This window comes from Salvelinus fontinalis, chromosome 9 (genome assembly GCF_029448725.1).
Source record: "Salvelinus fontinalis isolate EN_2023a chromosome 9, ASM2944872v1, whole genome shotgun sequence".
NCBI classification, from domain to species: domain Eukaryota; kingdom Metazoa; phylum Chordata; class Actinopteri; order Salmoniformes; family Salmonidae; genus Salvelinus; species Salvelinus fontinalis.
Genome location: NC_074673.1, coordinates 2,396,824 through 2,422,731, shown reverse-complemented (window position 1 = coordinate 2,422,731; position 25,908 = coordinate 2,396,824). Strand labels below are relative to the sequence as shown.

The following is a 25,908-nucleotide window of genomic DNA, read 5'->3' as shown; positions in this document are numbered from 1 at the left end:
CAGATCATATCACAAACAGATCACCGACCATTTTGAATCCCACCGTACCTTCTCCGCTATGCAATCTGGTTTCCGAGCTCGTCATGGGTGCACCTCAGCCACGCTCAAGGTCATAAACAATATCATAACCGCCATCGATAAGAGACATTGCTGTGCAGCTGTATTCATCGACCTGGCCAAGGCTTTCGACTCTGTCAATCACCACATTCTTATTGGCAGATTCAACAGCCTTGGTTTCTCAAATGACTGCCTCGCCTGGTTCACCAACTACTTCTCAGAGAGAGTTCAATGTCAAATCGGAGGGCCTGTTGTCCGGACCTCTGGCAGTCTCTAGGGGGGTGCCACAAGGTTCAATTATTGGGCCGACTCTCTTCTCTGTAAACATCAATGATGTCGCTCTTGCTGCTGGTGATTCTCTGATACACCTCTATGCAGACAACACCCTTCTGTATACTTCTGGCCCTTCTTTGGACACTGTGTTAAAAAACCGCCAGACGAGCTTCAATGCCATACAACTCTCCTTCCGTTGCCTCCAGCTGCTCTTAAATGCAAGCAAAACTAAATGCATGCTCTTCCACCGATCGCTGCCCATCACTACTCTGGACTGTTCTGACTTAGAATATGTGGACAACTACAAATACCTAGGTGTCTGGTTAGACTGTAAACTCTCCTTCCAAACTCACATTAAGCATCTCCAATCCAAAATTAAATATAGAATCTGCTTCCTATTTCGCAACAAAGCCTCCTTCACTCATGCTGCCAAACATACCCTTGTAAAACTGACTATCCTGCCAATCCTTGACTTCGGCGATGTCATTTACAAAATAGCCTCCAACACTCTACTCCGCAAACTGGATGCAGTCTATCACAGTGCCATCCGTTTTGTCACCAAAGCCCCATATGCCACCCACCACTGCGACCTGTATGCTCTGGTTGGCTGGCCCTCGCTTCATATTCGTCGCCAAACCCACTGGCTCCAGGTTATCTATAAGTGTTTGCTAGGTAAAGCCCCACCTTATCTCAGCTCACTGGTCACCATAGCAGCACCCACCCGTAGCCCGCGCTCAAGCAGGTATATTTCACTGGTCACCCCCAAAGCCAATTCCTCCTTTGGCCGCCTTTCCTTCCAGTTCTCTGCTGCCAATGACTGGAACGAACTGCAAAAATCATTGAAGCTGGAGACTCATATCTCCCTCACTAGTTTTAAGCACCAACTGTCAGAGCAGCTCACAGATCACTGCAGCTGTACATAGCCCATCTGTAAATAGCCCATCCAACTACCTCATCCCCATACTGTATTTATTTATGTATCTTGCACCTTTGCACCCCAGTATCTCTACTTGCACATTAATCTTCTGCACATCAATCATTCCAGTGTTAAATTGGTATTGGTATATTGTATTGGTATATTGTAATTATTTGTAATTATTTTTGCAACTATGGCCTATTGGCCTTACCTCCCTTATCTCACCTCATTTGCTCACATTGTATATAGACTTTTTCTACTGTACTATTGACTGTATGTTTGTTTTACTCCATGTGTAACTCTGTGTTGTTGTATGTGTCGAACTGCTTTGCTTTATCTTGTCCAGGTCGCAGTTGTAAATGAGAACTTGTTCTCAACTGACCTACCTGGTTAAATTTAAGTTTAAATACAATTAAAATAAATTGTATACAGTTGTTGTGGGTTTATAATAATTGGTATTGTAGTTATTGTCTTGTTTAGGTAGTCATTGTAGTTAACATCAGCTATCGTTGGTCAATCATCTTGTCTGTCCGACCTCAGCGTTTCCTTCAGCGCTCCTTTGACCAGCGGTATCATCTTCAGCATCTGTAGCATGTCTCCCTGGCTAGACTGTCTGGCTACAGCCACCTCAGCCCTCAACTCTTCCTGGAGATCAGGATGTCTGGCCAGCTCATATAGAGTCCACAGCAGGGTGATAGACGTCTGAAATACATTACAGAGTAGAATGTTAACTACTAGAGACAACAGTTGATGAACTGATTCCAGAGGGTTGAAATACGGCTGGTTGCCTATCTGGTAGTTAACTAATCAGTTGACTTGGATATCTCTCATACAGCCTCACAGAACCAGGTCTAAACAACAGGATACGGTGATTACTGTTGGAAGTCATTATCACGTTTGTTACCGTGTCTACCCCTCCAGCCATCAGTTTGGCGACGCTGGCTTTGATGTCCTCTATAGACAGCTGGTTATAGATGTTTTATAGAGAAGTTATATACACATTATTACCGTGTCTACCCCTCCAGCCATCAGTTCGGTGACGCTGGCCTTGATGTCCTCTATAGACAGCTTGTCTAACATCAGAAGGCTGGCCAGGACTCCTGGATACTTCCTGTGGGTGTTGGTGTCCTGACGCATCGTCCTGTAGATGTTCTGGATGCAGCGGTCCGCTAGGGGCACATGTATTCAGGACAGTTTAACAGTGAACCAACATAGCTCCTGATACAGACACAGCACAGTGTTATCTGTGATCTTAAATGCATTATACGGATCACAGACAACTGTCTTCTTCCTGGCTTTACTTTTTTTGTTTCCCTAAATAGATTACAGACCTAACACTTCCACATGGCCCTAAACCTTGTCCTTAACCCTTCAATGTTTTCTCCCTAACTCTTCCCCTCAGCCGTAAACATTCCATGTTTTGCCCTAACCTTTCCCTTAGGCCCTAACCGTTCAATGTTTGGCCCTACCCCTTGGCCCTAAACTTTCAATGTTTCCTCCCTAACCCTTCCCCTTCGCCCTAACCCTTCCCATTGGCCCAAACCCTTCCCTGGGGCCCTTCCCCTTGACCTTAAGTCTTCCCCTTGACCCTATCCTTCCCCTTGGCCCTGATCCTTCCCCCTGGCCCTGATCCTTCCCCCTGGCCCTGACCCTTCCCCTTGGCCCTGATCCTTCCCCCTGGCCCTGACCCTTCCCCCTGGCCCTGACCCTTCCCCCTGGCCCTGATCCTTCCCCCTGGCCCTGATCCTTCCCCCTGGCCCTGATCCTTCCCCCTGGCCCTGACCCTTCCCCATGGCCCTGATCCTTCCCCCTGGCCCTGATCCTTCCCCCTTGGCCCTGATCCTTCCCCCTGGCCCTGACCCTTCCCCTTGGCCTTGGCCCTGACCCTTCCCCCTGGCCCTGACCCTTCCCCCTGGCCCTGACCCTTCCCCCTGGCCCTTACCCTTCCCCCTGGCACTGATCCTTCCCCCTGGCACTGATCCTTCCCCCTGGCCCCGACCCTTCAATGTTTGCAGATATCACAGGGATATGTTATGAGCATTGTCCTACCCTGGTTGAAGATGCCATCCCAGGCCTCCACGTGATCTCTCCAGATCTTGGCTCCTACCCTCCTCAGCATGGCCGGGGGGATGTACAGCATGGGAGAGGTAGTCTTGAACATCAGAGAGATGCAGTCAATGAAGTGTTGGGCCTCAGGGTTGATGTAGTCCAACATCAGGCCCAGACGCTCCCCATACAGAACTGAACCCACCGCTGAAGCGAAAAGAACACAGGTTAGACCCAGACTCACATACAGCATCAAACCCACTGCTGGAGAGGAGAGAACACAGGTTAGACACAGACGCCTTCCATACAGAACAGAACCTACCACATTACAGCACAGCACATGTGAGACATTGTACAATACTGAACTTAGTGTACATACAATAATATCAGGTAAATATAGTATAATATACAGTAGAGGACAGTACATTCTGCCAGCCTAAGACACCAGTTGTCGATGTACTATGACCCCTAAGGAGTGATGGACCTAAGTAAGATATTAGTTGCCATCGTCGATGGCCTATGACCCCTAAGGAGCGATGGACCTAAGTAAGATATTAGCAGAAATATAAGATGTTAACCTTACAGTATTTGAGACAATCTGGTACAGTGGCTTGCGAAAGTATTCACCCCCCTTTGGCATTTTCCTATTTTATAAAATAGATTTGTGGGGGGGTTGTATTATTTGATTTACACAACATGCCTACCACTTTGAAGATGCAAAAATATGTTTTATTGTGAAACAAACAAGAAATAACACAAAAAACAGAACTTGAGCGTGTGTAACGATTCACCCCTCAAAGTCAATACTTTGTAGAGCCACCTTTTGCAGCAGTTACAGGTGCAAGTCTCTTGGGGTATGTCTCTATAAGCTTGGCACATCTAGCCACTGGGATTTTTGCCCATTCTTCAAGGCAAAGAGGCTCCAGCTCCTTCAAGTTGGATGGGTTATGCTGGTGTACAGCAATCTTTAAGTCATACCACAGATTCTCAATTGGATTGAGGTCTGGTTTTTGACTAGGCCATTCCAAGACATTTAAATGTTTCTCCTTAAAGCACTCGAGTGTTGCTTTAGCAGTATGTTTAGGATCATTGTCCTGCTGGATGGTGAACCCCCGTCCCAGTCTCAAATCTCTGGAAGACTGAAACAGGTTTCCTCAAGAATTTCCCTGTATTTAGTGACATCCATCATTCCTTCAATTTCCCAGTCTCCGCCGATGGAAAAACATCCCCACAGCATGATGCTGCCACCACCATGCTTCACTATGGGGATGATGTTCATGGGGTGATGAGAGATGTTGTGTTTGCGCCAGACATTTTCCTTGGTGGCCAAAATGCTCAATTTTAGTATCATCTGACCAGAGTACCTTCTTCCATATGATTTCGGGAGTCTCCCACATACCTTTTGGTGATCACCAAACGTGTTTTCTTATTTTTTTCTTTAACCTGTCTAGGATCAGCGTGGCGCTAGCGGCACACCCCCCCCCCCCCCACTGAAAAACCAGTGCCGCGAAATTCAAAAAAAATATTTTTTTAAAATATTTAACTTTCACACATTAAAGTCCAATACAGCTAATGAAAGACACAGATCTTATGAATCCAGTCAACATTTCCGATTTTTAAAATGTTTTACAGGGAAGACACAATATGTAAAGATGTACATCTATTACCTAAAAACACATTAGCATATTCCACCATCTTTTATTTGTCCACCAACACCAGTAGCCATCACCAATTCGGCTAAACTAAGATATTTATAGCCCCTAACCAACAAAAAAACTCATTAGATGACAGTCTGATAACATATTTATGGTATGGGATAGGTTTTGTTAGAAAAAAGTGCATATTTCAGGTAGACTTCATAGTTTACAATTGCACCCACCATCACAAATGGACTAGAATAATTACAATGAGCAACGTGTTTACCTAACTACTAATCATCAAACATTTCGTAAAAATACACAGCATACACGAATCGAAAGACACAGATCCTGTGAATACAGACAATATTTCAGATTTTCTAAGTGTCTTACAGCGAAAACACAATAAATCGTTATATTAGCTTAGCACATAGCAATTAGCAGCCCAGCATTGATTCTAGCCAAAGTGAGCGATAAAAGTCAACATCGCCAAAAGATATTAATTTTTTCACTAACCTTCTCAGAATTCTTCCGATGACACTCCTGTAACATCACATTACAACATGCATATACAGTTTGATCGAAAATGTTTATATTTAGCCACCAAAATCATGGTTAGACAATGTGAAATGTAGACAAGCTGGTAAAGAAAACGTCCTTGCGCCACTTAGACAGTGATCTACTCTTATACATAAATACTCATAAACGTGACTAAAAAATATAGGGTGGACAGGGATTGATAGACAATTTAATTCTTAATACAATTGCGTTATTACATTTTTTAATTTATCCTTACTTTTCAATACAGTTTGCGCCAAGCGAAGCTACGTCAAAAAACATGGCGTCCTAAGCCACTAAAATGTTTCGACAGAAACACGATTTATCATAATAAAAATGTCCTACCTTGAGCTGTTCTTCCATCAGTATCTTGGGCAAAGGATCCTTTCTTGGGAGAAATCGTCTTTTGGTGGAAAGCTGTCCTCTTGCCATGTGGAAATGTCAACTACGTTCGGGATGAACTGAAAAGCGTTCCCAACTTTTCACATCGTTGCAAAAATAAATGTCCCAAAATCGCACTAAACGGATATAAATTGCTATAAAACGCTTTAAATTAACTACTTTGTGATGTTTGTAACTCCTATAACGAGTGAAAAGATGACCGGAGAAATATAACAGGCTAAACTAACGCTTGGAACAGGAGAGGGTCGGTGTCTTCCACGCGCGTTACGCAGCAAGAAAAGACTTGCTAGCTAAAGGTTTTTTTCATTTGTAGGGCCTGTGAACGAGCAATCGAGCCCGTTGGAATCGTCATCACGTAAAGGCATCCAGGGGAAGACGTAAGAAGTGTCCGTGTAGTCATAGCAACGACAGAGCCCTTTTAAATGACTTCAGAAAAGTGGCCAACGTTTCTCAAATCTGACTCCATGTCAGGGAAATTGCTGTAGAATGGGCTCTGTTCCACTTAGAGACAAAATTTCAACTCCTATAGAAACTATAGACTGTTTTCTATCCAATAATAATAATAATATGCATATTGTACGATCAAGGATTTTGTGGGAAGCCGTTTAAAAAATTAGCCACATTAGCATAAATAGTCTAAACAGCGCCCCTTATTAAGCAATGGCTCTTTCTGGACACTCTTCCGTAAAACCCAACTCTGTGGAGTCTACGGCTTAAAGTGGTCCTATGGACAGATACTCCAATCTCCAATGTGGAGCTTTGCAGCTCCTTCAGGGTTGTCTTTGGTCTCTTTGTAGCCTCTCTGATTAATGCCCTCCTTGCCTGGTCCGTGAGTTTTGGTGGGCGGCCCTCTCTTGGCAGGTTTGTTGTGGTGCCATATTCTTTCCATTTAATAATTGATTTAATGGTGCTCAGTGGGATGTTCAAAGTTTCAGATATTTTTTTATATTCCAACCCTGATCTGTACTTCTCCACAACTGTGTCCCTGACCTGTTTGGAGAGCTCCTTGGTCTTCATTGTGCCACTTGCTTGGTGGTGCCCCTTGCTTAGTGGTGTTGCAGACTCTGGGGCCTTTCAGAACAGGTGTGTATATACCGAGATCATCTGACAGATCATGTGACACTTAGATTGCACACGGGTGGACTTTATTTAACTAATTGTGTGACTTCTGGAGGTAATTGGTTGCACCAGATCTTATTTAGGGGCTTTATAGCAAAGGGGGTGAATACATATGCACGCAGCACTTTTCCGTTTAATTTTTTTAAATCTTTTGAAACAAGTAATTTGTTTCATTTCACTTCACCAATTTGGACTATTTTGTGTATGTCCATTACATGAAATCCAAATAAAAATCAATTTAAATTGCAGGTTAAAATGCAATAAAATAGGAAAATCGCCAAGGGGGATGAATACTTTGCAAGGCACTGTACTGGTATGAGTCAGTGTATAAAACATGGTCATCACAGGTTTCAAGACAGCCACAAGTAAATATTAGGTGAAACGGACTTACATTCCAGAGCATATTTGAAGAGTTCTTGAGAAAGATCGGTGGTCCATTTGTCCTGTCCACTCCTTTCTATCTTCTTATGTACCCGGGCCACAAAGTCCTGTCCAACTTCATCCAACAGAGGAACAAAGTTCCCCAACACCTTGGGAGAGATCACCTCTCTATTCAGAACCACCCTGTTGGAACGCCAGTCTTCCCCATTCCTACAGGGAGAGAAAAGGACCAAACTTTGTTTTGGAACATCTCAGAACCAGCAAATCTAAATCTCATTAACTAAGTGTCAATAACTAAATCTCATTAACTAAATCTCAATAACTAAATCTCATTAACTAAATCTCAATAACTAACTGTCAATAACTAAATCTCAATAACTAAATCTGTCAATAATGCCTGATTCACACTATAGGGCCATCTACCACGCTATAGGGCCACACCTGGCCTGGTTACCATCTACCACGCTATAGGGCCACACCTGGCCTGGTTACCATCTACCACGCTATAGGGCCACACCTGGCCTGGTTACCATCTACCACGCTATAGGACCACACCTGGCCTGGTTACCATCTACAACGCTATAGGACCACACCTGGCCTGGTTACCATCTACCACGCCATAGGACCATACCTGGCCTGGTTACCATCTACCACGCTATAGGACCACACCTGGCCTTGTTACCATCTACCACGCTATAGGGCCACACCTGGCCTGGTTACCATCTACCACGCTATAGGACCACACCTGGCCTGGTTACCATCTACCACGCTATAGGGCCACACCTGGCCTGGTTACCATCTACCACGCTATAGGGCCACACCTGGCCTGGTTACCATCTACCACGCTATAGGACCACACCTGGCCTGGTTACCATCTACCACGCTATAGGACCACACCTGGCCTGGTTACCATCTACCACGCTATAGGGCCACACCTGGCCTGGTTACCATCTACCACGCTATAGGGCCACACCTGGCCTGGTTACCATCTACCACGCTATAGGGCCACACCTGGCCTGGTTACCATCTACCACGCTATAGGACCACACCTGGCCTGGTTACCATCTACCACGCTATAGGGCCACACCTGGCCTGGTTACCATCTACCACGCTATAGGACCACACCTGGCCTGGTTACCATCTACCACGCTATAGGGCCACACCTGGCCTGGTTACCATCTACCACGCTATAGGGCCACACCTGGCCTGGTTACCATCTACCACGCTATAGGGCCACACCTGGCCTGGTTACCATCTACCACGCTATAGGGCCACACCTGGCCTGGTTACCATCTACCACGCTATAGGGCCATACCTGGCCTGGTTACCATGTACCACGCTATAGGGCCACACCTGGCCTGGTTACCATTTACCACGCTATAGGGCCATACCTGGCCTGGTTACCATCTACCACGCTAGAGGGCCACACCTGGCCTGGTTACCATCTACCACGCTATAGGGCCACACCTGGCCTGGTTACCATCTACCAAGCTATAGGACCACACCTGGCCTGGTTATCATCTACCACGCTATAGGGCCACACCTGGCCTGGTTACCATCTACCACGCTATAGGGCCATACCTGGCCTGGTTACCATCTACCACGCTATAGGGCCACACCTGGCCTGGTTACCATCTACCACGCTATAGGACCACACCTGGCCTGGTTACCATCTACCACACTATAGGGCAACACCTGGCCTGGTTACCATCTACCATGCTATAGGGCCATACCTGGCCTGGTTACCATCTACCACGCTATAGGGCCACACCTGGCCTGGTTACCATCTACCACGCTATAGGACCACACCTGGCCTGGTTACCATCTACCATGCTATAGGACCACACCTGGCCTGGTTACCATCTACCACGCTATAGGGCCACACCTGGCCTGGTTACCATCTACCACGCTATAGGGCCATACCTGGCCTGGTTACCATCTACCACGCTATAGGGCCACACCTGGCCTGGTTACCATCTACCACGCTATAGGACCACACCTGGCCTGGTTACCATCTACCACGCTATAGGGCCATACCTGGCCTGGTTACCATCTACCACGCTATAGAGCCACACCTGGCCTGGTTACCATCTACCATGCTATAGGGCCACACCTGGCCTGGTTACCATCTACCACGCTATAGGACCACACCTGGCCTGGTTATCATCTACCACGCTATAGGACCACACCTGGCCTGGTTACCATCTACCACGCCATAGGACCACACCTGGCCTGGTTACCATCTACCACGCTATAGGGCCACACCTGGCCTGGTTACCATCTACCACGCTATAGGGCCATACCTGGCCTGGTTACCATCTACCACGCTATAGGGCCACACCTGGCCTGGTTACCATCTACCACGCTATAGGGCCACACCTGGCCTGGTTACCATCTACCACGCCATAGGGCCACACCTGGCCTGGTTACCATCTACCACGCTATAGGGCCACACCTGGCCTGGTTACCATCTACCACGCTATAGGACCACACCTGGCCTGGTTACCATCTACCACACTATAGGGCCACACCTGGCCTGGTTACCATCTACCACCCTATAGGACCACACCTGGCCTGGTTACCATCTACCACGCTATAGTACCACACCTGGCCTGGTTACCATCTACCACCCTATAGGACCACACCTGGCCTGGTTACCATCTACCACGCTATAGGACCACACCTGGCCTGGTTACCATCTACCACGCTATAGGGCCACACCTGGCCTGGTCACCATCTACCACGCTATAGGGCCACACCTGGCCTGGTTACCATCTACCACGCTATAGGGCAACACCTGGCCTGGTTACCATCTACCACGCTATAGGACCACAACTGGCCTGGTTACCATCTACCACGCTATAGGACCACACCTGGCCTGGTTACCATCTACCATGCTATAGGGCCATACCTGGCCTGGTTACCATCTACCACGCTATAGGGCCACACCTGGCCTGGTTACCATCTACCACGCTATAGGACCACACCTGGCCTGGTTACCATCTACCATGCTATAGGACCACACCTGGCCTGGTTACCATCTACCACGCTATAGGGCCACACCTGGCCTGGTTACCATCTACCACGCTATAGGGCCATACCTGGCCTGGTTACCATCTACCACGCTATAGGGCCACACCTGGCCTGGTTACCATCTACCACGCTATAGGACCACACCTGGCCTGGTTACCATCTACCACGCTATAGGGCCATACCTGGCCTGGTTACCATCTACCACGCTATAGAGCCACACCTGGCCTGGTTACCATCTACCATGCTATAGGGCCACACCTGGCCTGGTTACCATCTACCACGCTATAGGACCACACCTGGCCTGGTTATCATCTACCACGCTATAGGACCACACCTGGCCTGGTTACCATCTACCACGCCATAGGACCACACCTGGCCTGGTTACCATCTACCACGCTATAGGGCCACACCTGGCCTGGTTACCATCTACCACGCTATAGGGCCATACCTGGCCTGGTTACCATCTACCACGCTATAGGGCCACACCTGGCCTGGTTACCATCTACCACGCTATAGGACCACACCTGGCCTGGTTACCATCTACCACGCTATAGGGCCACACCTGGCCTGGTTACCATCTACCACGCTATAGGGCCACACCTGGCCTGGTTACCATCTACCACGCTATAGGGCCACACCTGGCCTGGTTATCATCTACCACGCTATAGGGCCACACCTGGCCTGGTTACCATCTACCACGCTATAGGGCCACACCTGGCCTGGTTACCATCTACCACGCTATAGGGCCACACCTGGCCTGGTTACCATCTACCACGCTATAGGGCCACACCTGGCCTGGTTACCATCTACCACGCTATAGGGCCACACCTGGCCTGGTTACCATCTACCACGCTATAGGACCACACCTGGCCTGGTTACCATCTACCACGCTATAGGGCCACACCTGGCCTGGTTACCATCTACCACGCTATAGGGCCACACCTGGCCTGGTTACCATCTACCACGCTATAGGGCCATCTACCACGCTATAGGACCACACCTGGCCTGGTTACCATCTACCACGCTATAGGACCACACCTGGCCTGGTTACCATCTACCACGCTATAGGACCACACCTGGCCTGGTTACCATCTACCACGCTATAGGGCCACACCTGGCCTGGTTACCATCTACCACGCTATAGGGCCACACCTGGCCTGGTTACCATCTACCACGCTATAGGGCCACACCTGGCCTGGTTACCATCTACCACGCTATAGGGCCACACCTGGCCTGGTTACCATCTACCACGCTATAGGAACACACCTGGCCTGGTTACCATCTACCACGCTATAGGAACACACCTGGCCTGGTTACCATCTACCACGCTATAGGGCCACACCTGGCCTGGTTACCATCTACCACGCTATAGGGCCACACCTGGCCTGGTTACCATCTACCATGCTATAGGGCCACACCTGGCCTGGTTACCATCTACCACGCTATAGGACCACACCTGGCCTGGTTACCATCTACCACGCTATAGGGCCACACCTGGCCTGGTTACCATCTACCACGCTATAGGGCCACACCTGGCCTGGTTACCATCTACCACGCTATAGGACCACACCTGGCCTGGTTACCATCTACCACGCCATAGGGCCACACCTGGCCTGGTTACCATCTACCACGCTATAGGGCCACACCTGGCCTGGTTACCATCTACCACGCTATAGGGCCATACCTGGCCTGGTTACCATCTACCAAGCTATAGGACCACACCTGGCCTGGTTACCATCTACCACGCTATAGGGCCACACCTGGCCTGGTTACCATCTACCACGCTATAGGGCCATACCTGGCCTGGTTACCATCTACCACGCTATAGGACCACACCTGGCCTGGTTACCATCTACCACGCTATAGGGCCACACCTGGCCTGGTTACCATCTACCACGCTATAGGACCACACCTGGCCTGGTTACCATCTACCACGCTATAGGACCACACCTGGCCTGGTTATCATCTACCACGCTATAGGACCACACCTGGCCTGGTTACCATCTACCACGCCATAGGACCACACCTGGCCTGGTTACCATCTACCACGCTATAGGGCAACACCTGGCCTGGTTACCATCTACCACGCTATAGGGCCATACCTGGCCTGGTTACCATCTGCCACGCTATAGGGCCACACCTGGCCTGGTTACCATCTACCACGCTATAGGGCCATACCTGGCCTGGTTACCATCTACCACGCTATAGGGCCACACCTGGCCTGGTTACCATCTACCACGCTATAGGACCACACCTGGCCTGGTTACCATCTACCACGCTATAGGGCCACACCTGGCCTGGTTACCATCTACCACGCTATAGGGCCACACCTGGCCTGGTTACCATCTACCACGCTATAGGGCCACACCTGGCCTGGTTACCATCTACCATGCTATAGGACCACACCTGGCCTGGTTACCATCTACCACGCTATAGGACCACACCTGGCCTGGTTACCATCTACCACGCTATAGGGCCACACCTGGCCTGGTTACCATCTACCACGCTATAGGGCCACACCTGGCCTGGTTACCATCTACCACGCTATAGGGCCATCTACCACGCTATAGGACCACACCTGGCCTGGTTACCATCTACCACGCTATAGGACCACACCTGGCCTGGTTACCATCTACCACGCTATAGGACCACACCTGGCCTGGTTACCATCTACCACGCTATAGGGCCACACCTGGCCTGGTTACCATCTACCACGCTATAGGGCCACACCTGGCCTGGTTACCATCTACCACGCTATAGGGCCACACCTGGCCTGGTTACCATCTACCACGCTATAGGGCCACACCTGGCCTGGTTACCATCTACCACGCTATAGGGCCACACCTGGCCTGGTTACCATCTACCACGCTATAGGGCCACACCTGGCCTGGTTACCATCTACCACGCTATAGGGCCACACCTGGCCTGGTTACCATCTACCACGCTATAGGGCCACACCTGGCCTGGTTACCATCTACCACGCTATAGGACCACACCTGGCCTGGTTACCATCTACCACGCTATAGGGCCACACCTGGCCTGGTTACCATCTACCACGCTATAGGGCCACACCTGGCCTGGTTACCATCTACCACGCTATAGGGCCACACCTGGCCTGGTTACCATCTACCACGCCATAGGGCCACACCTGGCCTGGTTACCATCTACCACGCTATAGGGCCACACCTGGCCTGGTTACCATCTACCACGCTATAGGGCCATACCTGGCCTGGTTACCATCTACCACGCTATAGGACCACACCTGGCCTGGTTACCATCTACCACGCTATAGGGCCACACCTGGCCTGGTTACCATCTACCACGCTATAGGGCCACACCTGGCCTGGTTACCATCTACCACGCTATAGGACCACACCTGGCCTGGTTACCATCTACCATGCTATAGGACCACACCTGGCCTGGTTACCATCTACCACGCTATAGGGCCACACCTGGCCTGGTTACCATCTACCACGCTATAGGGCCACACCTGGCCTGGTTACCATCTACCACGCTATAGGGCCACACCTGGCCTGGTTACCATCTACCACGCTATAGGGCCACACCTGGCCTGGTTACCATCTACCACGCTATAGGACCACACCTGGCCTGGTTACCATCTACCACGCTATAGGGCCACACCTGGCCTGGTTACCATCTACCACGCTATAGGGCCACACCTGGCCTGGTTACCATCTACCACGCTATAGGGCCACACCTGGCCTGGTTACCATCTACCACGCTATAGGGCCACACCTGGCCTGGTTACCATCTACCACGCTATAGGGCCATACCTGGCCTGGTTACCATCTACCACCCTATATGGCCACACCTGGCCTGGTTACCATCTACCACGCTATAGGGCCACACCTGGCCTGGTTACCATCTACCACGCTATAGGACCACACCTGGCCTGGTTACCATCTACCACGCTATAGGGCCATACCAAGCCAAGCTGTACTGGGCTGGCCTGTAGATATGGCAATGTGAAAAGATATCTGAGATAACATAGTCGAGTTTGGATAAACCCTAAACTGTTAGCCAGGGTACCTGTCTTTTTAGCTAACATTCTACTTCTTGTCATTGCCAAATGCATGACAAGGAGTGGCAAGGAGTGGAATGATGGGTAAAGAGACTTTCCCAGGCTACAATACTGTAGTGTGAACAGTCAAAACATCACAAAAAGGAAAGCTTATGATGACATTGATTTGAAAGTCCTTATTTAAACAACGGTTTGACAGATATGACAGAACACTGGACGTACTTGAGCAGGACTCCATATTTCCTGTTCCTGTAGTCTCTGTATGAGGTCCATGCCTCCACTGTTAACCTCTTGGGGTAGTGTCCTTCTGCCTTGAACAGGATTGCTGCATCCTCCGGCTTTATAATGTTTACACTATTGTAGTAGCCTATCTTCTCCCTGGCAGGTACAATGACAGAGCACAGCAGATCATGTCATTTATGTTCAAAGGTTTTGTTGGTAAAATGCACTTCTTTTTGTTTTGTTCACACTCATAATAGTCCATCTTCTCCCTGCAGGACAATACAGCATTTATAAACCACGTGGACAGCAGTAAATATAGTCCATCTTCTCCCTGCAGGACAATACAGCATTTATAAACCACGTGGACAGCAGTAAATATAGTCCATCTTCTCCCTGCAGGACAATACAGCATTTATAAACCACGTGGGCAGCAGTAAATATAGTCCATCTTCTCCCTGCAGGACAATACAGCATTTATAAACCAGGTAAACAGTAAATATAGTCCATCTTCTCCCTGTCAGGTACAATACAGCATTTATAAACCAGGTAAACAGTAAATATAGTCCATCTTCTCCCTGTCAGGACAATACAGCATTTATAAACCACGTGGACAGCAGTAAATATAGCAGACTGTACCTTTGTTAAAATGAAACATATTTTGCTAGTAGAAATCCTGTTGAAAATTGTTTTAATGATTCTATATGGCTAGATTCACATTGCTGTCCACAGCAATTCACATTGCACATTCATTAAATGCTGTATTGATAGAAAAGATTGCTCCCCTCAACAAAGCTAATTCCAGATTGTTTTGTCTGCAGCAACAACACAAACTGTGTTATAGCGTTATGTTGAAGTGAGCTCCGGCTACAACTACGGTTCACTGCTTAGCTGACACTTTGAGTTGTGAATAATACAGAACTTGTATTCACTGCTTCAGTAGTTCGGTATTTTATTAGTATCCCTATTAGCTGTTGCAAAAGCAGCAGCTACTCGTCCTGGGGTAGACAAAGGTTAATACTTTATTATAACATTGTCCCCTTTGACATCATAACTGAATGACATATTGATTCTTACCGTAGGCCTGTCCTATTTTATGCAATTTGGCAGATGCTTTTAGCCAAAGCCCCTTAGTATTTAGTGCATACATGTTTACATATATGTGGTCTTGAGTATTGAACCCACTATCCTAGCGTTTCAAGGCCCATGTTCTACAAACTGAACTACAGAGAACCATGTTCTACTAACTGAAATACAGGGGACCGTGTTCTACTAACTGAAATACAGAGGACCATGTTCTACAAACTGATCTACAGAGGACCATGTTCTACAGAGGACCATGTTCTACTAACTGAAATACAGAGGACCATGTTCTACAGAGGACCATGTTCTACTAACTGAAATACAGAGGACCATGTTCTACTAACTGAACAACAGAGGACCATGTTCTACTAACTGAACTACAGAGGACCATGTTCTACTAACTGAACTACAGAGGACCATGTTCTATTAACTGAACTACAGAGGACCATGTTCTACTAACTGAACTACAGAGGACCATGTTCTACTAACTGAACTACAGAGGACCATGTTCTACTAACTGAACTACAGAGGACCATGTTCTACTAACTGAGCTACAGAGGACCATGTTCTACTAACTGAGCTACAGAGAACCATGTTCTACTAACTGATCTACAGAGAACCATGTTCTACTAACTGAACAACAGAGGACCATGTTCTACAGAGGACCATGTTCTACTATCTGAACTACAGAGAATCATGTTCTACTAACTGAACTACAGAGAACCATGTTCTCTAACTGATCTACAGAGGACCATGTTCTCTAACTGATCTACAGAGGACCATGTTCTACTAACTGAACAACAGAGGACCATGTTCTACTAACTGAACTACAGAGAACCATGTTCTCTAACTGATCTACAGAGGACCATGTTCTACTAACTGAACAACAGAGGACCATGTTCTACAGAGGACCATGTTCTACTAACTGAACTACAGAGAACCATGTTCTCTAACTGATCTACAGAGGACCATGTTCTACTAACTGAACAACAGAGGACCATGTTCTACTAACTGAACTACAGAGAACCATGTTCTCTAACTGATCTACAGAGGACCATGTTCTACTAACTGAACAACAGAGGACCATGTTCTACAGGGGACCATGTTCTACTATCTGAACTACAGAGGACCATGTTCTACTAACTGAACTACAGAGGACCATGTTTTACTAACTGAACAACAGAGGACCATGTTCTACAGAGGACCATGTTCTACTAACTGAACTACAGAGAACCATGTTCTCTAACTGAACAACAGAGGACCATGTTCTACTAACTGAACTACAGAGGACCATGTTCTACTAACTGAACTACAGAGGACCATATTCTACTAACTGAGCTACAGAGGACCATGTTCTACTAACTGAGCTACAGAGAACCATGTTCTACTAACTGATCTACAGAGAACCATGTTCTACTAACTGAACAACAGAGGACCATGTTCTACAGAGGACCATGTTCTACTATCTGAACTACAGAGAATCATGTTCTACTAACTGAACTACAGAGAACCATGTTCTCTAACTGATCTACAGAGGACCATGTTCTCTAACTGATCTACAGAGGACCATGTTCTACTAACTGAACAACAGAGGACCATGTTCTACTAACTGAACTACAGAGAACCATGTTCTCTAACTGATCAACAGAGGACCATGTTCTACTAACTGAACAACAGAGGACCATGTTCTACAGAGGACCATGTTCTACTAACTGAACTACAGAGAACCATGTTCTCTAACTGATCTACATAGGACCATGTTCTACAGAGGACCATGTTCTACTATCTGAACTACAGAGAATCATGTTCTACTAACTGAACTACAGAGAACCATGTTCTCTAACTGATCTACAGAGGACCATGTTCTACTAACTGAACAACAGAGGACCATGTTCTACTAACTGAACTACAGAGAACCATGTTCTCTAACTGATCTACAGAGGACCATGTTCTACTAACTGAACAACAGAGGACCATGTTCTACAGGGGACCATGTTCTACTATCTGAACTACAGAGGACCATGTTCTACTAACTGAACTACAGAGGACCATGTTCTACTAACTGAACAACAGAGGACCATGTTCTAAAGAGGACCATGTTCTACTAACTGAACTACAGAGAACCATGTTCTCTAACTGATCTACAGAGGACCATGTTCTACAGAGGACCATGTTCTACTAACTGAACTACAGAGAACCATGTTCTCTAACTGATCTACAGAGGACCATGTTCTACTAACTGAACAACAGAGGACCATGTTCTACAGAGGACCATGTTCTACTAACTGAACTACAGAGGACCATGTTCTACTAACTGAACAACAGAGGACCATGTTCTACAAACTGAACAACAGAGGACCATGTTCTACAGAGGACCATGTTCTACTAACTGAACTACAGAGAACCATGTTCTACTAACTGAAATACAGAGGACCATGTTCTACAGAGGACCATGTTCTACTAACTGAAATACAGAGGACCATGTTCTACTAACTGAACTACAGAGAACCATGTTCTCTAACTGATCTACAGAGGACCATGTTCTACTATATGAACAACAGAGGACCATGTTCTACTAACTAAACTACAGAGGACCATGTTCTACAGAGGACCATGTTCTACTATCTGAACTACAGAGAACCATGTTCTACTAACTGATCTACAGAGGACAATGTTCTACTAACTGAACTACAGAGAACCATGTTCTCTAACTGATCTACAGAGGACCATGTTCTACTAACTGAGCTACAGAGGACCATGTTCTACTAACTGAACAACAGAGGACCATGTTCTACTAACTGAACTACAGAGAACCTTGTTCTACTAACTGAACTACAGAGGACCATGTTCTACTAACTGAACTACAGAGGACCATGTTCTACTAACTGAACTACAGAGGACCATGTTCTACTAACTGAGCTACAGAGGACCATGTTCTACTAACTGAGCTACAGAGAACCATGTTCTACTAACTGAGCTACAGAGAACCATGTTCTACTAACTGATCTACAGAGGACCATGTTCTACTAACTGAACAACAGAGGACCATGTTCTACAGAGGACCATGTTCTACTATCTGAACTACAGAGAATCATGTTCTACTAACTGAACTACAGAGAACCATGTTCTCTAACTGATCTATAGAGGACCATGTTCTACTAACTGAACAACAGAGGACCATGTTCTACAGAGGACCATGTTCTACTAACTTAACTACAGAGAACCATGTTCTACTAACTGAACTACAGAGAACCATGTTCTACTAACTGATCTACAGAGGACCATGTTCTACTAACTGAGCTACAGAGGACCATGTTCTACTAACTGAACTACAGAGAACCTTGTTCTACTAACTGAACTACAGAGGACCATGTTCTACTAACTGAACTACAGAGGACCATGTTCTACTAACTGAACTACAGAGGACCATGTTCTACTAACTGAGCTACAGAGGACCATGTTCTACTAACTGAGCTACAGAGAACCATGTTCTACTAACTGAGCTACAGAGAACCATGTTCTACTAACTGATCTACAGAGGACCATGTTCTACTAACTGAACAACAGAGGACCATGTTCTACAGAGGACCATGTTCTACTAACTGAACTACAGAGAACCATGTTCTACTAACTGAACTACAGAGAACCATGTTCTACTAACTGATCTACAGAGGACCATGTTCTACTAACTGAGCTACAGGGGACCGTGTTCTACTAACTGAAATACAGAGGACCATGTTCTACTAACTGAAATACAGAGGACCATGTTCTACAGAGGACCATGTTCTACTAACTGAAATACAGAGGACCATGTTCTACTAACTGAACAACAGAGGACCATGTTCTACTAACTGAACTACAGAGGACCATGTTCTACTAACTGAACTACAGAGGACCATGTTCTACTAACTGAACTACAGAGGACCATGTTCTACTAACTGAACTACAGAGGACCATGTTCTACTAACTGAACTACAGAGGACCATGTTCTACTAACTGAACTACAGAGGACCATGTTCTACTAACTGAGCTACAGAGGACCATGTTCTACTAACTGAGCTACAGAGAACCATGTTCTACTAACTGATCTACAGAGAACCATGTTCTACTAACTGAACAACAGAGGACCATGTTCTACAGAGGACCATGTTCTACTATCTGAACTACAGAGAATCATGTTCTACTAACTGAACTACAGAGAACCATGTTCTCTAACTGATCTACAGAGGACCATGTTCTCTAACTGATCTACAGAGGACCATGTTCTACTAACTGAACAACAGAGGACAATGTTCTACTAACTGAACTACAGAGAACCATGTTCTCTAACTGATCTACAGAGGACCATGTTCTACTAACTGAACAACAGAGGACCATGTTCTACAGAGGACCATGTTCTACTAACTGAACTACAGAGAACCATGTTCTCTAACTGATCTACAGAGGACCATGTTCTACAGAGGACCATGTTCTACTATCTGAACTACAGAGAATCATGTTCTACTAACTGAACTACAGAGAACCATGTTCTCTAACTGATCTACATAGGACCATGTTCTACTAACTGAACAACAGAGGACCATGTTCTACTAACTGAACTACAGAGAACCATGTTCTCTAACTGATCTACAGAGGACCATGTTCTACTAACTGAACAACAGAGGACCATGTTCTACAGGGGACCATGTTCTACTATCTGAACTACAGAGAACCATGTTCTACTAACTGAACTACAGAGGACCATGTTTTACTAACTGAACAACAGAGGACCATGTTCTACAGAGGACCATGTTCTACTAACTGAACTACAGAGAACCATGTTCTCTAACTGATCTACAGAGGACCATGTTCTACTAACTGAACAACAGAGGACCATGTTCTACAGAGGACCATATTCTACTAACTGAACTACAGAGGACCATGTTCTACTAACTGAACAACAGAGGACCATGTTCTACTAACTGAACAACAGAGGACCATGTTCTACTAACTGAACTACAGAGGACCATGTTCTACTAACTGAACTACAGAGGACCATGTTCTACTAACTGAGCTACAGAGGACCATGTTCTACTAACTGAGCTACAGAGAACCATGTTCTACTAACTGATCTACAGAGAACCATGTTCTACTAACTGAACAACAGAGGACCATGTTCTACAGAGGACCATGTTCTACTATCTGAACTACAGAGAATCATGTTCTACTAACTGAACTACAGAGAACCATGTTCTCTAACTGATCTACAGAGGACCATGTTCTCTAACTGATCTACAGAGGACCATGTTCTACTAACTGAACAACAGAGGACCATGTTCTACTAACTGAACTACAGAGAACCATGTTCTCTAACTGATCTACAGAGGACCATGTTCTACTAACTGAACAACAGAGGACCATGTTCTACAGAGGACCATGTTCTACTAACTGAACTACAGAGAACCATGTTCTCTAACTGATCTACAGAGGACCATGTTCTACAGAGGACCATGTTCTACTATCTGAACTACAGAGAATCATGTTCTACTAACTGAACTACAGAGAACCATGTTCTCTAACTGATCTACATAGGACCATGTTCTACTAACTGAACAACAGAGGACCATGTTCTACTAACTGAACTACAGAGAACCATGTTCTCTAACTGATCTACAGAGGACCATGTTCTACTAACTGAACAACAGAGGACCATGTTCTACAGGGGACCATGTTCTACTATCTGAACTACAGAGGACCATGTTCTACTAACTGAACTACAGAGGACCATGTTCTACTAACTGAACAACAGAGGACCATGTTCTAAAGAGGACCATGTTCTACTAACTGAACTACAGAGAACCATGTTCTCTAACTGATCTACAGAGGACCATGTTCTACAGAGGACCATGTTCTACAAACTGAACTACAGAGAACCATGTTCTCTAACTGATCTACAGAGGACCATGTTCTACTAACTGAACTACAGAGAACCATGTTCTACAGAGGATCATGTTCTACTAACTGAACTACAGAGGACCATGTTCTACTAACTGAACAACAGAGGACCATGTTCTACAAACTGAACAACAGAGGACCATGTTCTACAGAGGACCATGTTCTACTAACTGAACTACAGAGAACCATGTTCTACTAACTGAAATACAGAGGACCATGTTCTACAGAGGACCATGTTCTACTAACTGAAATACAGAGGACCATGTTCTACTAACTGAACTACAGAGAACCATGTTCTCTAACTGATCTACAGAGGACCATGTTCTACTATATGAACAACAGAGGACCATGTTCTACTAACTAAACTACAGAGGACCATGTTCTACAGAGGACCATGTTCTACTATCTGAACTACAGAGAACCATGTTCTACTAACTGATCTACAGAGGACCATGTTCTACTAACTGAACTACAGAGAACCATGTTCTCTAACTGATCTACAGAGGACCATGTTCTACTAACTGAGCTACAGAGGACCATGTTCTACTAACTGAACAACAGAGGACCATGTTCTACTAACTGAACTACAGAGAACCTTGTTCTACTAACTGAACTACAGAGGACCATGTTCTACTAACTGAACTACAGAGGACCATGTTCTACTAACTGAACTACAGAGGACCATGTTCTACTAACTGAGCTACAGAGGACCATGTTCTACTAACTGAGCTACAGAGAACCATGTTCTACTAACTGAGCTACAGAGAACCATGTTCTACTAACTGATCTACAGAGGACCATGTTCTACTAACTGAACAACAGAGGACCATGTTCTACAGAGGACCATGTTCTACTATCTGAACTACAGAGAATCATGTTCTACTAACTGAACTACAGAGAACCATGTTCTCTAACTGATCTACAGAGGACCATGTTCTACTAACTGAACAACAGAGGACCATGTTCTACAGAGGACCATGTTCTACTAACTGAACTACAGAGAACCATGTTCTACTAACTGAACTACAGAGAACCATGTTCTACTAACTGATCTACAGAGGACCATGTTCTACTAACTGAGCTACAGAGGACCATGTTCTACTAACTGAACTACAGAGAACCTTGTTCTACTAACTGAACTACAGAGGACTATGTTCTACTAACTGAACTACAGAGGACCATGTTCTACTAACTGAACTACAGAGGACCATGTTCTACTAACTGAGCTACAGAGGACCATGTTCTACTAACTGAGCTACAGAGAACCATGTTCTACTAACTGAGCTACAGAGAACCATGTTCTACTAACTGATCTACAGAGGACCATGTTCTACTAACTGAACAACAGAGGACCATGTTCTACAGAGGACCATGTTCTACTATCTGAACTACAGAGAATCATGTTCTACTAACTGAACTACAGAGAACCATGTTCTCTAACTGATCTACAGAGGACCATGTTCTACTAACTGAACAACAGAGGACCATGTTCTACAGAGGACCATGTTCTACTAACTGAACTACAGAGAACCATGTTCTACTAACTGAACTACAGAGAACCATGTTCTACTAACTGATCTACAGAGGACCATGTTCTACTAACTGAGCTACAGAGGACCATGTTCTACTAACTGAACTACAGAGAACCTTGTTCTACTAACTGAACTACAGAGGACTATGTTCTACTAACTGAACTACAGAGGACCATGTTCTACTAACTGAACTACAGAGGACCATGTTCTACTAACTGAGCTACAGAGGACCATGTTCTACTAACTGAGCTACAGAGAACCATGTTCTACTAACTGAGCTACAGAGAACCATGTTCTACTAACTGATCTACAGAGGACCATGTTCTACTAACTGAACAACAGAGGACCATGTTCTACAGAGGACCATGTTCTACTATCTGAACTACAGAGAATCATGTTCTACTAACTGAACTACAGAGAACCATGTTCTCTAACTGATCTACAGAGGACCATGTTCTACTAACTGAACAACAGAGGACCATGTTCTACAGAGGACCATGTTCTACTAACTGAACTACAGAGGACCATGTTCTACTAACTGAACTACAGAGAACCATGTTCTACTAACTGATCTACAGAGGACCATGTTCTACTAACTGAGCTACAGAGGACCATGTTCTACTAACTGATCTACAGAGGACCATGTTCTACTAACTGAGCTACAGAGGACCATGTTCTACTAACTGAGCTACAGAGGACCATGTTCTACAGAGGACCATGTTCTACTAACTGAACTACAGAGAACCATGTTCTACTAACTGATCTACAGAGGACCATGTTCTACTAACTGAGCTACAGAGGACCATGTTCTACTAACTGATCTACAGAGGACCATGTTCTACTAACTGAACAACAGAGGACCATGCCACCTATACCTATAACAATGGGGAGGCAGGTAGCTTTGTGGTTAGAGAGTGGGGGGGGGGGGGGGGCAGGTAGCCTAGTGGTTAGAGAGTGGGGGGGGGCAGGTAGCCTAGTGGTTAGAGAGTGGGGGGGGCAGGTAGCCTAGTGGTTAGAGAGTGGGGGGGGGCAGGTAGCTTTGTGGTTAGAGAGTGGGGGGGGGGCAGGTAGCCTAGTGGTTAGAGAGTGGGGGGGGCAGGTAGCCTAGTGGTTAGAGAGGGGGGGGGGCAGGTAGCCTAGTGGTTAGAGAGTGGGGGGGGGGGCAGGTAGCTTTGTGGTTAGAGAGTGGGGGGGGCAGGTAGCCTAGTGGTTAGAGAGTGGGGGGGGCAGGTAGCCTAGTGGTTAGAGAGGGGGGGGGGGCAGGTAGCCTAGTGGTTAGAGAGTGGGGGGGGGGGGGGGCAGGTAGCTTTGTGGTTAGAGCATTGTTTCAGTAATCGACAGGTCCCCGAGCTGACAAGCTCGAGCTGACAAGTTAAAAATCTGTCGTTCTTCCCCTGAACAGGCAGTTAACCCACTGTTCCCCGGTAGGCCGTCATTGAAAATAAGAATTTGTTCTTAAACTGACTTGCCTAGTTAAATACAACATTATATTACAGTTGTAGATCGTATCATTACTAACCTCCTAATCTGTCTATGGGTCTGACTGTGACTGACGGTGTTAGAGTTGAACTGTCTTATACCTGTATCATACCTGTATATTGGACCGAAGGTGTTAGTTGTACAATCTCTTACCTGTTAATAGATCTGACTGTATCATACCTGTATATTGGACCGAAGGTGTTAGAGTTGTACTGTCTTATACCTGTATCATATCTGTATATTGGACCGAAGGTGTTAGTTGTACAATCTCTTACCTGTTAATAGATCTGACTGTATCATACCTGTATATTGGACCGAAGGTGTTAGTTGTACAATCTCTTACCTGTTAATAGATCTGACTGTATCATACCTGTATATTGGACCGAAGGTGTTAAAGTTGTGCACCATGACTCTGTGGATGTTCCTGAATCCGTCTAGTTTCCAGAAACTGTAGAGGTTGGCGAGTCCGTTTCTCCAGAGACCTGGGATCTCACTGAAGGCCTGGACCGTACTGCTGTTGTCTGGGGACAGAGCTTGGCGCACCACAGGCATACTGGAGTTGTGGCGGGCACTGGGTAGTCCACATGCTGGCAGACGCAGGGAACTGCGACACACACTCCACCTCACCATCATAGCACAGTGTCTCTCTCCTACCTTACTTCTTCTAACTCTTCTTCTGTCTGTTTTCTTTTTCTCATCCGGCTCTATGCTCTCTCCGTCTACCTCTCCACTGTCTCTCCTCCCCTGTATCCTTGAATGTTTCTTTCAGGGACAGCTTGTGTGTTGTGATAGTGTCAGCCTATGGCAAGTCAAGGCCCCCGCTCATCCAGACACACACTTTGGGTTAGTCTTCTGTTTACCGTGGGACTTTCTTAGAATGCTGAAATATCCATCCTCCTAACATCATATGTTATAGCTGGGGATTTAATTGTTGGACTGTGTGTTAGTTGAATACTCTTGTTTAATCTTGTTTCTGAGAAAATACCCACAAAGTACTAGGTTGGTTGTACTTGAATTACGGTTGCATTTGGGCATAGCATTTTGGGGAAAAAATGTAATAATTTTTCTAGATTTGTATTGATTGAAATGGATGTGGGTATATCTTCCCATTGTAAATAATACGGTAGCTTAATGACTTTACATCCTTTTTACCATTATGATAACGGTGAGCCATCAGTAAAAGCAATAACGTTAATG

At 46.1% G+C, this 25,908-nt stretch overlaps 1 protein-coding gene across 1 annotated transcript in view; it reads right to left on the bottom strand.

Moving 5' to 3' along the window:
- LOC129861891 (cholesterol side-chain cleavage enzyme, mitochondrial) overlaps positions 1 to 25,433 on the bottom strand; it is a 47,684-nt gene extending 22,251 nt beyond the window's left edge. Inside the window, exons 1-6 of the mRNA XM_055933071.1 lie at positions 25,082 to 25,433; positions 14,687 to 14,842; positions 7,400 to 7,599; positions 3,296 to 3,499; positions 2,255 to 2,415; positions 1,782 to 1,948 (exon numbers count right to left, since the gene is read on the bottom strand). Coding sequence (XP_055789046.1) covers positions 1,782 to 1,948; positions 2,255 to 2,415; positions 3,296 to 3,499; positions 7,400 to 7,599; positions 14,687 to 14,842; positions 25,082 to 25,344 — 1,151 coding nt within the window. The 5' untranslated portion in view covers positions 25,345 to 25,433. The remainder of the gene's footprint in view (positions 1 to 1,781; positions 1,949 to 2,254; positions 2,416 to 3,295; positions 3,500 to 7,399; positions 7,600 to 14,686; positions 14,843 to 25,081) is intronic.
- Positions 25,434 to 25,908: the final 475 nt, after the last annotated feature.